The following is a 17,127-nucleotide window of genomic DNA, read 5'->3' on the forward strand; positions in this document are numbered from 1 at the left end:
GGATGGCAGGGATGGGACTGCAGTCAACCACAGCCTCACTCAGGGCAAGTGTGGCTAATTTAAGCCTTGGACACAGTTGTGCCCTCCTGGCACCCCATCTGCCCCATCCAAATAATTTTTACCACGTTGCTTTGTACAGAGTTCATGACAAACAGCAGGCACCCAGGGCACTCTGGCTGTGGACACTGGGATGGCCAGGCTGGGCTCTCCTCGCTCTGGGCTGCCCTGGCACCCTGCCTGCATAGAGGACACCTGAGTGGGAGACCCCAAGGCTCATCCCACCCCAAGGCCACCAGAAGGACAATGTGCAGCAACGGGCATGGGCTGCAAACCAGTTTCTCCACCCACTTTTACTATCAGCAGGTTTTTACAGTTGTAAATACCTCTGGTGGGAGAAGGGAAGGCTCCAACATGAGCACAGGGGAGACAAATGGAGGAAGGTGTGGAGCTGCCAGCTTGCCAGCATCACCCAGCCAGCTCCTGCACTTCAGAGGTGATGCAAGGTGGCTGACTTTATTTTAGTTTTGTAAACAGAACGGGACTGGGGAAAAAATGGTTCAGGTCAGTCCAAAACTCAGATGAATTGTTGGCAGCACTGAAAATGAGCGTTCAAAAGAGTGCCTTTGGTATCCAAGGGAATATTTTATATCTACCCAAAAGGAACTATATAGGAGTTTTCATGGGTTATTTAACTCTCTGTCATCGGTGTTTTACAATCGTGCCCAACCCTCCTCTGCCTCATCATGCTGATTCCATCCCGTGTCCTCAGTGTGGGAAAAGGCATGAAGAGCCCCAGGCTGTGCCCTGAGGATAAGGAGCACAGAGCCTGGGCGAGGCATGGGAGGACCTCAGCAAGAACCTGCCACTTGCACCCGCCTCTTGTCAAAGAACAAAACCACTTGTTAGACGCCACGGGAAAACCCCGAGCCGGGCGAGAACAGGTACCAGACTTTAAAGACTAACAAAGGTCATGTGGAAACCTCCCGGTTCATCGAGTTCAGCTCCAGCACGGCTGCGGCTGCCCTGGAGCTCTGGCACTAGTGGTGACACTTGGTGGAGGGGCTAGGGGGGCAATAAACCCACCCACTGCTGAGGCTGGTGCTCAGCCACTGCTCAGACCCCCTTCCAGCCTACCTTGAACTCCTGCCTGCGTGGGCTCATCCAGCAGGTCCCCCAAAGGCAGGAACTGCCTCAACATTGCCTTTTAAGGAGCAGCACCATCCTGCTGCTGAATGCCTCTGCACCCTGCCCAGCAGCAAAGCCGTGGGTGCTGCCTGCTTCCCGGCTTGGGAAGGGAAAGGGGAAATCCTCGAGCAACTCCGGGTAAATCAAAACCTCCTGCTTTAAGGATCACAGCCTTGGCGCAAGGAGATAATATCAGAAAAACACATTCCCCCATCGTTATCCCAATCTCTGCACATTTTGACAGACTACTGAATCGAAGTTTATTGCATAATGAAAGTGTCATTAAGCAAGAACTTTCCTCTTGCTGGGTTTTTGTTCCCCTTTTTAAGTTTAGTAACACGGTACTCCCCTTCATTGTCTCCCCTGGCAGACACAATCCTGCCTTCTCCTGACTGGAAACTCCCTGTGCAGCTCTGTGACTGTGGAGGAGAGCAGGCAGCTTTGCTATCTCTCTGTCCCAGGGCTGTTTTCTCTCACCTCAAATGGCATGGAGTTTCATGCCCCACACACGAAATGCAGGCATGGACACCAGGGCTGGGCTGATCTCCTGGCTGGTAAGTGCTAGGAGCAGAGGTCACTGACCGTCCCCATCTGCCAAAATAGCCTGGCATGGTAGGGCTGACTTTCCCTGGGACTCACATCTTGCTGAACTCCCTAAACCAGCCAGCTATGGGCTCTTACTGGTACCAGTATGGAGGAGGGTGCCTTGGGTGGCCGAGTCCTTATGGTGAGGACTGTGCCTGTGCCTCTGAGCCCAGCCTGAGCAGGCCACCACCCCCTCTGCCCCTGCCCAGCCGTGCTGGCAGCAGCTCTGCCACCGCCTCCTCCAGCCTCTGAGGTTACCTCCGGAGTTTCACAGTTGCTGTGAGTCGGAAACCCCCACCATGCAGGTCCCTGGAAATGCCAGACGCAGCCAGTTCGAAGCATTAAAGCGGCTGCTTCCTGGCAGAGGGGAATTTGGCTTTTCTCTAGAAGTCTGGTGTTGCAATCTCAGTTTCCCAGGTTGTAACGAAGGGAGAAACAATCAGCCATTGGGCTTTACACCAGCAAATCTCCCTGCCTCCTCCTGGCCCCTGGGCTGGAATAGTGCTACATGCTCCCACGCTTCATCCTTCCTTCACACAGGCTTTGGCAGCTGGTGCTTACTCCTTAAGTGCACCTCCAGCATCAAGCATAAAACAACAAGAGGCACTTTTTAACAACCAGATGCTGATCTCCAAAATAAAGCAGTGCTCGGAAAATATCCCTCCAACGACCCTCCCCTGCCAGCATCTGCTCACCCCATTACCTGGCCCCAGGCCAGTTTGCTTGATTAAAGTCTATCTATTAAGTTTTGTGACTATAGAGAGCCCCGTTCAGCAATGCACAGGATTGGCACTGGGTTGTAAAAGAGGGTTGGAACAGCTTAAAGGCGAGCGAGCCAAACACTTTGGGATATTCACAAGCAAAGTAATCCAAGTCCACAGCTCCCACCGGCACCTGGGCAGCCGGCGCTCCAGAACATGTAATCACCATCCCAGCAGCAGGTGCATTTTCCAAGCTGAGCCGAACCTGCTAACACGCCTATTTGCCTTTGCCATCCCAAACGGCACTCATTTCCATTTTAATTTCCCATTTACAATCCTCTCCGGGCCAGGAGAGTCGGCAGCAACGCAAGCGAGATGCACGGGCTGGGGACGTGAGCTCGACAGCCCATCAACAGGACGTGACTTTGGCAAAAAAATTAAAGCAGTGAAAGGGCTGGCACAGAAGCGGCACGAGGAGGGGAAGTGGCAAGAAGGGCTCTGCTACACTCAGCACTTTTTAAAAACGGTCTCAGCAAAGGCTCTGAATCAGCTCCAGGATGTAAAGTCACCGCACGCTGCCCTGGCTCTCGAGAGCTCCCCAACATGTGCCTGCGGAGTGCTGGGGTTCACCATCCTCTCCCTGAATCCCAGGGCTGTGAACACAGGCAGACACTTTCTGTGTGCCTTGAACAGATCACACCAAGGCCATAAAGCTCCTAAGAGTGGGGTGACACTACACCCCATGCTGCAGGCACCAGCAGCTCCAACACTGCAACAGACAACGTGCCTTCCCCATTTCCTACAGCCAACTCCTGCCTCAGGGGACACAATGCCTTCAGCCACAGCCCAGGCATCCCTGGTGCTGGCACAGCTCCTGGGATGGAGAAGCTGAGCACACTCCCTGCACCATTCCCTGCCTTCCCCACACCCTCCCTGAGGCGCGCTGGGAACAAACCAACAAGCAGGATCCAGCCCCACAGCTCAGGATCCACCACACTGCACCAAAGCCAGCAGTCAGATTCTTTCCATCCCCAGTTGCTGGATTAGCTCCAGCACAGCCGATAAAAGAAAGAAAATGAGTGTCTCACCTTTTTTAGCCGTCTCCATCTCCTCTTCAGTCCAGCGAGAGCTTTCATTCATTTCCAGGGAAGCTGGGAAGGAAGAAGGAAAGAGAGCAGTCAGCTGTGAGCAGGAGCCAGCAAGGCCAGCGAGCTCAGAGGAGGTGTCCCAACACCCAAACCCTGTCCCATGCCCTGTCCCCTGGAGGCATGACAAAACCCCATGCAGTGCAGAAGTGCTCCCACAGGAAAGCCTGTCATGGTGTGGGCTCGTGAGGCTTTTCCATGCCACAGTACCCCACGCACAACATCCCCTCGGGATGCACCTCGGTGATGTAAAACCTCCACTTTGGGCCTGGAAGCAAAGCCAGATGGCTTGAGAGTGGCAGCAGATTTCCTGCTGATGGTGCCACGCACCCTGGCCCAACAACAGGTACCTAAGATGGAGCTGGCTGGGGCTGTGTGCTTTGGAGGAGGCAGACGCAGGGTGGGACCGTCAGAGACGGAGAAACAGCGTCACCTCAGTGGTGACTTTGGCCGACTGCATCTGTCAGTGCTGGCCACTGACAACACAAGGGTGTTGGCCGTGTGACCGCAGGCTCCCTCTGTGCCACCACTGGGCTCTTGGACAGCACCTCCGAGCCACTTCCAGCAACAGTGGGGGCCTATCTGGAGCAGTGCCCATTGAAGGGGACATGCTGCTCCATCCAGGAGGCTGACAGGGGTGTCAGCATCTGATGCTGCCTCTCTCCCCATCTCCAAGCAGGTGCTGGGGACACCAAGGTCCTGCATAAAGCCTTCACTATGCACCAGTCCTGCTGGCAGCCTGGCACAGAGCAAACCCTACAATAACAAACTGGGGTGTGAGTCAGAGACAAAAAACAACTCGGTAAGGAAACAGATTTCCGGCTCAGGCTGCCAAGGGGTTATTACTCTAAACAACAGGCAAAGCATTATTTCAACAGTGATGAGAGATGTTTTGACAGTGTCCTTTCAAAATGGAAAACAGGCTGATAGGTTCAGGATAAAGAATACAGGCAAGGAGAGAAGGAAGGATCTTCGAAGAAGCTCTACAAGAAGCTGAGACCCTGTGGGAGGACAGCGTGAGTTCCAATGCCCACAGCAGTGGGCAGAAGAATCTCCTTCAGAGCCGACTGAGCACGACTGCAGGTGTCACCTCCCGGAAGACAGCACAGGTCACTGCCTCCCCCAGAACCGTGTCGCCCCTGGGACACCAGCCAAGAGGGAGGGAAATTGATACCTCACCGTTTCCCCCTGGCAGCAGGCACAGCCAGGGCCACAGCGCTCGTTTACGTAAAAGCGAGTGTCCCCAACGCCGTGCAGGCCCTTGGCTCAGCTGGTGATGGCTGTTATTGTATGGTACAGAAATGTCACAGAAATGGCCCGTTTGGTTTGATTAATGGCATCGCCTGAGGTTGTGCAGTTATGAAACAGATGCCTACGGGGAGCTCCGGCACGCTGCAGTTAAACCACAATACGGTTTTGTGCTGGTTTTTAATGTTCAATTGGTATTTAAAATGCAATAACTTTCTTAGCCAACCTAAATTAAAGCGCTATTGGAGAGACATAAAGTGAAATCAATTGCTCAGATATGTCACTGGAATTGATCCATTCCTTTTTCCCAATTTAACACGGTCTAAAGGCTTTCCTCTGTGTTCGCAGTGAAGTTTATCAAGGACTCTGAGATACCAGGATAAAAAATCCCATCTAAGTTACTGGCATTATCTGCTGCTTCTCTGCAGCATTGCTGAGCAAGTTGGAGGGAGAGAGCAGGGCTCTGTTGTGCTGGGGACTATTTATATCGCCTGTATGAAAACAGAGCGCTCGCAATCAAGGCTTCAGCCAGTTGTCAGCAGAGAACAGGGAGGCGAAACACCTCCGCGTGATTTATGGCACATGGAACAGCACAAGCAAGAAACTGCAGAGCAAGGAATCCGAGAGGAGTCACCCTGCTTTTATTTTTACCTGCCTTAGGTAGCACAGCAATAATTCTCTACTTTGACAGAGTAAAAAATATAGGAGAATCAGCCAAATTCCTTGATGCATTGGCTTCTGTAAGTCAATACATCAGTCCACTCCCTGGGGTGGCAACTAGTGATGCTGCAGGTGCCAGAGGCAGATGTGCCCAGTGTGGGGCTGTGGATGCTGCCACGAATTCCCATCTAGCTCAAGGCCAGCATGGCAACGTGGCATGGCTATGGCCACGCTGTGGGCTGGTGCAGTGTCTGGATGCCATGGTACAGGCAGCACCCTTAGCTGTATCAGGCATGGATGGAAAGAGACCAGCCCAATGCCCAATGCCAAAGAGGAGTAGGTCCCACAGGCTGCAGCTGCTCAGGCTCCAGACAAATTTGAAAACAGAGCAGGCAGAAGTGGCAGAGACCCAGGCAAACCTGGGAGGGCAGAGCAGGGTCTCATGCAGAGGTTGAGGGGAAGCCAAAGTAGCTCCAAAGGGAATCAGCTCCAAGTGCAGGAGGGACACAAGCCTTGCCAAAGCACTGCTAAAACTGAAGGCTTCCCTTTTTGTCTTTTGCAACACTTTCCCTCTGAGGCCATAAAACGCATGAACACTCAGCCAGGAAAGCCCAGGCTTGCAAATGCCCCCACTTATCCTGGTGACCACACCAAGCAATTCACACAGAGACAAACATTGCTACTCCCCAGAAAGGATTTCACAAAGGAAACCCCTCTTCTGTGAGCGGGGAGCAGAGCAGGGTGACGTCCCCTCCCAGCACAATGGGTACCCCAAAAGCCCAGCCCAGGGGAGGGTCCCCTTGCCCCCTGCCACCTACCCAGCTCGGCGCTCTGCTGTGGCGTGGCTGCCTCCTCGTTGTTGGCCTCGTTGGCCATGGAGCGGGTGATGCGGCCCTTGCGCCGGCCCTGGCTGTTGGCGGTTTTGCGACCTTTGGAGGTGACAGTTTCCTTCTCATCGTTGTCTTCTCCGGACGTGTCGTCGTTCTTGTCCCTGCAAAAACAGGGAGAGAAGGAAAAAAAATAAAATAAAATAAATAAAATGTTGTTTGGTTGGTCTGATTTTTAGGTCAAGCAATTATTTCTCTGCACGTGTCTGGGGATTTTTCTTTTTTGTTGTTGGTTTTTTAGGGGGGCAGGTCTGCAGTTTTTTTGCAGACGCAGGCTCTTTTCCTGGCTGGGATCGGCAGTGGGGTGATTTGTGGTGGGGTTTTCTTTCTGCAGCTGGCTGCAGCTCCACCACCAAGTGCACGCAGAGACCTGACGGAGACAGGTTTAATACCAGACCATTCAAATTCATCCCTGCCTCCTCCTCATTTATCTTCCTGAAAGGGACCTGCTGGTAAATGTCTTTGCAGCCTAGATATAATGAAGCCAGATGTTCTTTTAAACCAAGTATTAAGCCCATTACAGATAGCGAGCGGTCTGCGTGCCAACCTTCCCCTGCCACGGCGCTGATGCTCGGTGTGAGGGAGGCAGGGCTGGCTGGAGCTCTTCATCTGGGAGTGCTCACGTTGACATCAATAACACTAAAGGTGAAGTGCCACGCTCCGCTGCCCCCGGATTGCTCCTCCAGCTCCCAGAGGCTCTCGTAACAACAGAACAAGCTGGAGGATCACAGGAGCTTTGCAAATTGATTGGGTTGATATAAAACACCCCCATATCGTGTTGTTTTCCCAGTTTGGGAGCAGCAGGGAAGAGGAATGAGGAGGAGGATCTGCCTTTCCCTCCCTGCAGAGGAGGTGAAGTGGGCACACACAGTCCTGCACGGGGTCAGGCAGCCCTGGACTCTGCTGCACCCCATCACCACATTCCACCACTGCAGCCCCAGCCCACTGGAGCCAGGCAGGGAGGGTTGTCCTTACTTTGTCAGTTCTTCTTTGTCATTTTCTGTTTCCTGCTTGTCTTCCTCCTTCTCTCCCTCCTTCTCTTTTTCTTTCTCTTTTTCATCTTTCTCTTCTTGGCTGTTCCGGGGCATTTGCTGCTGCTGCAAAACAAAGGACATAAAATAAACCAAGCCCTCAGCGCTGAGGCGGACACAAGGCAGCACCTGGGCCAACCCAAACAACTGCTGTGAAACAATGCTGGGGGCAAGTGGCCAAGAGGAAAGAGCTGCAGGCAGAGGGTGCAGGCAGGGCACTGCTGGAGGCCACAGGGCCCGAGAAATCTCCTTTCCAGGGAGACCAGAGGCTCAGGATCAGGCATGGCAGCTGCACTCTGGCTCCTATTCTAGGCAGTGGGACAGCCCCAGCTGCTCCCCTGGGGTCAGGCAACAAGCAAGGATCTGATGTGGGGGTAAGGCAGGGAGGTGAGAACTACCTTCCTGTTCTGGCTTGGTGATTTGCAGCCAGTGGATGCATTTTGCTGGAGCATGAAGGAGACAGGGCACCAGTGACACCCCGAGGCTCGGCAGTATCAACACTTCTGATCTTTTTCCCAAGCGTCTGACACAGCCCATGGGGAATGTTTGTGGCTCTGTAGCACCAAGCAGGGAAGGTGTCCTCTCTGCCCTCTCTTTATCACCTGGCACCTTCAGCAGAGGCCGTGAGCCCAACCACCCCAAGGCTGCTGCTGCTGCTGCTCAGACTGAAGGCACTGTGGTACCCCAGGGAGGGACACAGTGATTATTATAGTCCTGGATTTTGTTTCAACAGCTGCAGGAAGGAGGTTGCTGGGGAGGCCTGGTTCCCCTGACCTCCCTTCCCTCTGGTGACCAGCAAACGAGAGGCGTTGAATGGAGAAGTAGAAATTAGAGACGGAAATGATTTATTAAACCATCCTGCTCCTGGCTAATGCAAGGCTGCTTGCTCCAGGAAACCCACCCGGGCTCACCCGGCCCCTGCCCAGCCTGCAGGGCTTCCACCACCCCCTTGGGAAAGGGTTTGGTGATGTAATGGGGAGTAAAATTGCCTTAAAATGGATTTATCAGCAGAAGGTGGCTGGTCTGGCTGGCACGCAGCCATACAGCAAGTAGGGATGAGGTGTCCTCACATCCCTTGAGCCAGCAGGACTGGCTTGATCCCACTCTGCAGGACTGGGAGGCTGCTTCAAACATGGGCATCCTGCAGCAGCAGCACTGGGTGCAAGCAGTGCTCTTTGACCCCATGGGCTGATGCTAAAATCAGAAGCTTGGAGCTGTCAAATGGAGCAGTTTAACAAGGAAATTGCCAATTCCTTCAGGCCCTGGTTGAACAAAAGTCCTTAAAACCCATGCACAGCCACCACTGAAACCCCATTGACTTTCAGTTCCTCCTTGTACGGGGGGAGAGAGCTGTGCCATCAGGATCTTGGCACGCTTGGCCAGCCCCTGGAGCACCTCTGCACACGTGCAGAACACAACTGTAATGCATCAGCTCACACTCCTGCTGCTCTGGGAATTGCTCCGTGGGATGCAAGGCTGGGAGCTCCCAGGGGAGAGGGAGTCAGGGAACAGTTGGGATGAGCACTCGGTTGCTTATGATTTTCCAAGGTCCACAGATCACTAAGGCCTGGGGAACAGGCTGTCTCATGCAGCAAGTGACCAAGGGAAGCGTCATCCCCAGGTACTGGGCACTGCCCTTGTCAGCCCCCAAACTGGAGGAGAGCAGAGGACAAGCTGGAGCAGAATGTGGGGAAGTCTGCACTGGCTGCAGAGGAGCAAAGGGCATCCATCATGTGCATTTCCCCAGCACTGCCCTGAACTCTCTGACTCTGAGTCACCCCATGGTGAACCCGGAGCGCGGGTTCAGCCCAGACTGACACCCCTGAGGTGAGGGCTGTGACCTCCAAGGGCTGGGCAGGCAGCAGGACAGGCTCTGCCCCGGCCCTGGCCATCACCACCCACCTGCATTCCCCTCACCAAAGGCTTTGGCAAGGGAGAGGAGCCCACATGAGTTTCACAGTCTTTCTACCACCCAACTGCAAGTATTTTCTTTTGAGGGATGGGGAAATCCTGCATCCCAGAAATCCCAGCTCTCCTTAAGATTTAAACTCAGCCATGACCACACAAGTACCTGCCCCAGCTTCAGGCTATAGTGAGCATCCAAAAAAGGCTCAGCATCATCTTATATACTTGTTTGAACTAGGGGGCTGCCAGCCTCGGCAGCCATCACAGCTTTTCCCCATGGAATGGCAGTGATGCCAAGGAGCTCCCTGTACCAGCCTGCAAACACAGGAGCAGGAAGTCAGGGAGAGTTGAGAGTGGCCTTGGTGGCTCATGCAGGTGCTCCCCTGCAGAGGCATCTGCCAAGCTTTGGCATGATCAGGATGGGCAAACCCCACTGGGCTGGCTTCAGTGGGCCACTGCACATCCCTCTCCTCCCGAATGTTTCAAGCCCAGCCTGGTAGGACATCAAATCAAGGTTTCTCCCAGTGCAGAGGCACATCTCAATCCAAGGTTGCCCTCTAGTGATTGCCCTGCTCTGGCCACCGCCGGGTGCCCGATGCCAGGAGTGAGAGCCAGGTGGGAAAAGCACCCTGCACCCAGCAGGAAAGACAGGACAGGTCTCACCTGTCAGCCAGGTGAAATACATCAAATGAGCAGCATCATCACCATCAGCCCATGGTGGGAAAACTGACCCAGCTCCACCCAAGGCTGTGCTCATGTCCTCATCTGAGGAAAGGCTCCCAGCCAAATGCTGATGTGAACCCTGGCAAGCCCACAGTGATGGCTTATCTCCTGTACTAGAGCTTGGCTGCAGAGCAGGGCACCTGCCAGACACCCCAGGAAACGCCTCTGCTCATGAATGTGCCCCTTACATCACACCCAGGGGTACATGCTGGGCTGGAAGCTGTGGGCTGGCACCGAGCACCCAGCCCTGGTGGGGAACGGGCACCCCGGGGTGCTGAACGAAGCCATTTCAGAGCTCAGCTACAAATGGCACACACAGATGGGACCACCCCCCCGTGATGGACCATGAGCTGCCCCAGCCCATCCTCGCCATGTGCTCTACCCCAAACTCAGACTGGCATCAGAACCGGACCGTGCCATGGCATAGAGGTGGGAAGGAGCTCCTGGGCCGGCCGGTCCCCCCTCCCGGCGCGCTGCCCCCGCCGTGTGTGGGGAGGCTATTCTTAGTGCTGGACACGGACCAGCTCTGGATGATTCAAGGGACGGGACGCCATCCCAAAGCGTGACGGGCCAGGAAATGCTTCCCCAATTACCAGCTGATGTTTCCCTCTGATTCACACCGCCCGCCTAGAGGTGGACTGGCAGGTGGGTCAGCCCTCAGCGGAACCCCCAAAGGCCGGCACCGAAACTGCTCAGCTCCCGGCTAGCTTAAACTTAAACCTCCCTCCACCTACATCTCTGCCATCCTGGGGATGAGGCACTCCACTTCCCAGAGGTAAACCAGGTACGTGCTCCCCACCTTGCACAAGAGGGCGAAGGGATGTGCCCGAGGCCAGGGAAGATGCCTGTGGCGGAGGGCTGGGCTGTTTCTCCCTCCCAGGTCAGACGCTCTAACCCCGGACCGCCCTTCCTCCTGCCTCAGCATCGCTGCTGCTTGTTTTTGCTGCCGACGCATCCTGTTTATTTAAAAAGGCCCCAGGACAAAATCGGACGCGGGACGCGTGAGCGAGAGGCCGACCCTGCCCCGAGTCCAGGGGGACGGGACAGGCGGCCTCCTCCGCTCCCTGCGCTCCGGCCCGAGCAGCTCGGTAATTACAAACACCTGCTCACCTCTGCCCCAAAGTCCCGCCGGCCCCGGAGCAGCTGGAGCGGCGCAGAGCGCTGCCAGCTCTCCCGGGAACAGCGCGTTCCGGGGCCGGGGCCCGCCGCAGGCACACATCGTGCTCCCTCAGCGCCCGGCTCCCCGAGGCTGGCACGGCTCGCCCGGCTCCCCCGGGCACGGCACGGCGAGCTCCGCTACCAGAAAGCTTCGTCTCCAAGCGCACTTTCGGGGCACAGCGGCTTCCAGGTAGGAGCCGGACACGGACAGGCTGAGCCTGCTGAGAACGGAGCGGCTCGCTGCGGTCCTGACAGCGGGACCCGGCGAGGAAGAGGTGCAGCTCCTCCCACTCTGTTTACTTCCTCTGCCGAGGCGCTGCCGGCTCCTGCAAGCGGCACGGAGGGCAGGAGGAGGTGGGGGAAGCAGCTCCCCACCTTTGCCCTCCCCAGCCCCGCCGGAGCCGCCGGAGCCTGTGGCACAGAGACGCTGAAAGCGGCCAGAAACCCCCCGGCAGCCGGCAGCGCGTCCCTCGCCTCCGAAGAGCCCCGCTCGCTCGCTCCCCGGGAGCTGCGGCCCCTCGGCCCCCCCGAAGCACTCACCTCCCCGCTCCCCGGCTCCCGCGAGCGGCCGGTCCCCGACAGCCCCATCGCCAGCTCCCGGCCCCTGCTCACCGCCCAGCCATCCGGGCGCGCTGTGCCTTACGTTCTCCGGCTCTGAAGGCTTCCTGACGATTTGCATAGTTAAGCCGTAAACTAACCACAACATTCCTCTTATGATTTTGCAATCTGCTGGAATAACGTGGTCGCTCTAAGTCGAGCGATGAATCATCATCTATAAACCACAGCTCTCGTCACCGGGGCTCTCAGTGCTGGCTGCAGCCTGCGTGATTAATCCGCCAGGATGCCAAGCTTAACCTACAGTGCGGGGCTATTTATTTTCCAAACTTGCAAGCCTCCGGAAAATGACCGCCGCTGCCTTCCCCATCCCTTTGTGGCGAGATGCCCCAGGCTGTGGCAGGGGACCAGGAACAGGGGACCTCCCTCGTTGCCCACAGGACATCCCAGCGTTAACCACTGGACCGTGCACCTTGCAACTGAGGCACCCACACCCTCCTCCGACCCCCCTCCTCACTCCTTGTGCCACAGCACCCTCAAAACATGCACCAAAACACGACTTTTGCCAGCAAGGATGAGCTCATCCCTGGCAGTCCAGCTCCTGAATCAGAACTACCAGCTCCTGCCACCCCAACGACACCACTTGCTGCTGGATATGCTAGTGGGGAACCCGGTCATGGTGGTGGCACCGAGAGAGAGCCTGTCCCCGAGCCCAAGTGCCCCTGGGGCTGGCGTCTCCTCTGTCCCACACCAGCTTCCAAAGCCAGACTGGCTGCACGGGGGATGCCATTTGGTTGCCAGCAGATGCCATCACGTCCCCTGCCATCATTACGGTGCCCTGGGCTCTTACAGGAGACGGAACCACCAGCTCCTGTTTGTTCTGTAAATCAGGAGGGAGCAAGCCTGTGCGCCCTGGCGCAGAGGGAGCTGTGCATGCCAGGATGAGCTGCAAGGCACACGGTTTTGGTGCCACTCAAGCTCATTCCCAGCTACTGCAGGCAGCGAGCTCCGGGTTTTTGTTTAAAGGCAGCTCTGCACCCTTGCCACAGTCTCACTGCGGCAGCGCAGGGACTTGTGCCAACCCTCTCCCTGGCTTGTCACACCAGAGTCTGTCTTGACAGGGACTTTGGAGGGAGCTGCATCCCACCAGTGCGAGCCCCATACCCTCTGGCAGCTGGGAGCACCCACTCGGCTGTGCCGCCTCTCCCACGTGCAGGGCACCAGCTCTTCACTCCTCAAGCGTGTGACTTCAGATCAATGGCATTTATGATGTTCTCTGGGGCACTCAGCTGCAGAGCAGGCTCAGGCCAAGGTCATTGCACGCAATCAGTGAGTTGCAAATTAAAACCAGCTCGAGATAAGCTGAAGACAAAAGGCCAACGCTACGCTGGCCAGGAACGCCTGGGGTTTGCTTTGCTGCCTCTCCAGGAGCCCCAGCACAGCTGCCATGGCCGTGGGCACGCATGGGCTCCTGCTGGCATCACCCTGAACATCCCACAGGGTCCGGAACTGGCACCACGGGGCAGGATGCTCCATGCAGCACAGCCAGCAGGACTTGGCACTTGGCTCTTACCCCCAGCCCCACAGATTCTCTGCAGGGCATCTTTGCCAGCAACAGGGCTGGCACCATGCAGCTGTAGCTCGGGAGCATCCTCTGCCACCTACATCTGTCTTTCCACCTGCTTTCAAACTCTGCCTCTGGTGAGAGCCAGGGCAGGGACTTGGCCACAGAGCACCCTCAGCACCAGCCTCCCCGTTAGCCACCACGTTCCCCAGGCACCCAAAGTGCCCACGGAATTTCCTTCCTTGCCAATGCCACGGCAGAGGCAGAAGCGCCCACCTCTGACACAGCCACTGCAAACACTGCTCCCCACATGTCCCTACCACCTCCCGAGGCAGGCTGGATACACAGCACGGGGAGGATGGCTTAGAAATACATTTGTGTGTCATGTAACCGACTGGCAGGGCCTGGAGCCCCTGCTCCAGTGGTCTGGAACGCCTCAGGCCTGGCTGCCACCCACCGCCACACAGCCTGGCTTCTCACGACCGCGCGCGGCACCCTCCACTCCTGGGAGAAACCACAGAGCAAAACAAGCCGCTGCCAAAACAACAAGAGATGGAAGAGGAATGTCTGCCGGCAACACGGCTTTGTGTCCCAGGGCTGGGTTTGATGCTGTTGGCTGTGGAAGCAAGTCAAAAAAAAAAAGAAAAAAATCAAAGGGCCAGGCTCAGATTTCATAAGGATGATAGAGAGCATGGGGATCACTCGCTGCAGCTCAAACTGTGACAGCTCTGAGCTGGGCTGCTCCTCTACCAGCAAACAGCCAACTCTGCAACACACTGCACATGGCAGGGATGGAGAACACCAAGGCTGTGCCCAGGGTCCCAGGAAACCTGGACAGGCCCTGTGCACACTCACCAGCACAGCTTCTGGGCACCACAGGCCACAAAACACGGCCAGTGCCAGCAGCAAAGCGCTGGCAGCTGCGGCCAGGCTGTCCTGCCATGCCATGGAAAGCCCTGTGCCATCTCCCAGGCTGCTGGTCCTGGAGCAAGCAGGGTCCTGGGGGCATGCAGCACGTCAGGGGCAAGGAGAGGGGCTGGCAATGGGACTGGAGTCATGCTGGACCCTGCATCACTTGCCAGACCACAGGACAAGCATGCCCAGGTGCACTCACCGGAGTGTGGGCTCATCTCGGGCAGCGCTGGAGCCTGCTGGGCACAGGAACTGTCCAGGCAGGGCCCTGTGTGGCTCAGCCCAGCACATCTGGCACTGCCGCCTTCCCACCGCTCACTCTGTGATACCACAGAAGCACTGAAGTGATTTTTACAGGACCCTGCTCACCAGATCCTTCCTTGCACCACTGAGGGCTTTTCCATAAGAGGAAATGTTTCTTTTCTGGGTCGCTGCTGAGTTTTTTAAAAAGTGATTTGATTGCTTGCGAAGGGAAAAATGACCCGAAGGGAAGAGAGCACAGTGGAGATGAGCCCCAGCTCTGTCCCAGGCAGGGAACACGTGTTTTCTCTTCCCTGTGGTTTGCTTTGCCCTGCTCCCCCTGCTCGCAGCCCCCCGGCCACACGCCGACCCCTCTCCAAGCCCTGCCAACAGAGGAAGGTGCCAGGTCAGCAGTTTGTGGGATGCAGAGCAGCATCCACACACACCACCAACAACCAGGGGCAAAGCAAGCCCTGTATCCTGGTAGAAGCAGATTTCTGGGATTTTCAGCTGTGCCTGCTTTAGGAAGCAATTTAGCAATGACGTGACCTATTTCCCATCCATTCCTAGTCAAACCTAGATCACAACAACAGATAAAACAACTCATCCCAAAATCCAACCGCTTCTGTGTCCTGCAGCGAAGACGCTGCAGGTCCCTCGCTGGGATCAGCAAAGCCCAGCCTGGATCCCAGACCCTGCCCCGAGAAGTACTCACGTGGGCAGGGGTGTGGTGGAGCACTCGCTGCAAGGACACATCCACCTGCTGCTGGAGAAACACCAGCCCCAACCTGGGGGCCAGCTGGAATGGGGGGGTCACCTCACCCAAGTGATTCTTTTGTTATTGCTACCTGCAGATGTGATCAAGCAGCACAGAAGAGCCCAGCTGTGAGGGCCAAAGGGTCCATCAGCAGCCTGTGCCAGTGGCTGTGTGTCTGCCTGCTGATGCCTGTCCCTGCTCTGAGGCCACAACCCTCCCTGCTGTCCCTGCACTGTCACCAGCCCACATGGGGACCTGGGGACCAAGCAGCCACCCTCCTGTGGCAACGCATCCTCTGATTCTTTTCCCAAATATGGCCATGTCGTTCTCATTAAATCACCCCCAAAACTGCAGCTGGGATTTCAGGAATGCAAGTTTCCATTGTGTTTGCCCGATTGTGCTGCCTGGAGGGGTGGCAGGGCTGCAGGAAGGCTGCTGCACCCTTGTGATGGGGGAACAGGCATGATGGACCTTATAGGGTCCATCCTCCACCTGGGGGAGCAACAGGAGTCCAGACTGAAAGAGCAGCTGCCAAGGGGGGGTTACAGAATCGATCTCAACTCAAGCATCACTGTGTGTCACACCTCATCCACCTGCTGGGCAGGCATCCCAACATAAACCTCCCTGGTGACCACAGGTTTAGAGTGACAGCCTGCACTGAGCACCCAGGGGACACTCTGTGAGATGTTTCTTCCTGTGAGGCCACACTTGAGCAGGACCAGGACCACAGGGCCTGACCAAGTTCACTTCTCATTGGTCCTGCAGCCTCAGCCTCATTTCCTGGGCCATCAGCAGCCCTGTCACACTGCAGATTTGTCCAGAAAATGAGCAAAATTCAAGCCCTTTTACATCCCAGCAGTGACATTCCACTGGCAGAAGATGAACCCATGCCCCAATACTGACATCCCTGGCATCATTCCCAACCAGGCAACCTCCCTCAGAAACCGCCCCTGCTCATCCACAGATAATTTCAGTGCTGTTTTAGATACAAAGCTCCAGTCAGCACAGCTTTAAGTGCCTGCAGAATAATTTCTTGGTATTTGTGGCATAAAGTTTATTGGCCACATCCAGGGCTGTGTCTGTATGATGTGCTGCATGATTAAACCAGGATTTTGTGACAAGTATATCCCCACGTCTGGAAGAGAAGTTGTCAAACCCTTTATCACTAATGAGGAGCTGCTCCCTGGACTGATGAAGATCAAATGGTTCCCAGAAACAAGTATCATTCCCCTCATTAGCTGCTGTGGTTACCGGAGTGGGAGCACTTGCACAATTTAGAGAGTTAGAACAGCTTGCTGAGCTCTGGATCTGATCCCTGGGGAGGGAGGAGAGGCACTGGCATGGCAAGGCTGGAGCACGGCAGGAGCCCACAGGGTGCAGGGAGCCCTGGAGTTGTGGGCAGGCACTATCTGGAATCCCAAACCTTGCCAGCCCCTGCTAGTGTGACAGGGCTGCTGGTGGCCAGGGAAACCTGCTTGGCCAGGTTCTTCCTAATGCTCCAGGACCCATGTGATGTCAAACCTGGCCAGATCCTGCTGGGACGCTGCTTCTGCCAAAAAAGTAAGCGGGCTGTTTATAAAAATCCGGGCTGGGGCTGTTTATCCTCGTTGGTGAGGGGAATGGTTTGTGTTTGGGGAGGGCGGGACAGACGGCGGGACGGATAATTCGATTTGGGTTTTGGCAGGGGACAGGGAAGAGGGTGGGCCTGGGAAAGGCTGTTGGGCCTGGCGGGGGACCGCACTGGCCAGGTCACTCCGTGGTCCCCGCCCTGCCGGCACGGCTCTGGCACCGCTGTCGCTGGAGGAAGGGGGGTCCGGGCGGCTCCACTCCCCCGGGGCACGGAGCGAGTCCTCGAAAGTGTCGGCACTAAC

The 17,127-nt window shown here is 56.2% G+C and overlaps 1 protein-coding gene across 14 annotated transcripts in view; it reads right to left on the reverse strand.

The window, feature by feature from the left end:
- The window catches only part of NCOR2 (nuclear receptor corepressor 2), a 228,437-nt gene that overhangs the window by 49,710 nt on the left and 161,600 nt on the right, over window positions 1-17,127 (reverse strand). For 12 of the 14 annotated variants that reach the window (XM_041489089.1, XM_041489088.1, XM_041489080.1 and 9 more), the window contains exons 15-17: window positions 7,387-7,508; window positions 6,343-6,515; window positions 3,560-3,622 (exon numbers count right to left, since the gene is read on the reverse strand). In XM_041489089.1, coding sequence (XP_041345023.1) covers window positions 3,560-3,622; window positions 6,343-6,515; window positions 7,387-7,508 — 358 coding nt within the window. Of the gene's footprint in view, window positions 1-3,559; window positions 3,623-6,342; window positions 6,516-7,386; window positions 7,509-11,768; window positions 11,964-17,127 lie in introns of those variants that run through there. The other 2 variants (XM_041489085.1, XM_041489083.1) reach the window with 2 other exon arrangements.

This window comes from Pyrgilauda ruficollis, unplaced genomic scaffold, assembly GCF_017590135.1.
Source record: "Pyrgilauda ruficollis isolate IOZ18807 unplaced genomic scaffold, ASM1759013v1 scaffold9, whole genome shotgun sequence".
In the NCBI taxonomy this organism is placed as follows: domain Eukaryota; kingdom Metazoa; phylum Chordata; class Aves; order Passeriformes; family Passeridae; genus Pyrgilauda; species Pyrgilauda ruficollis.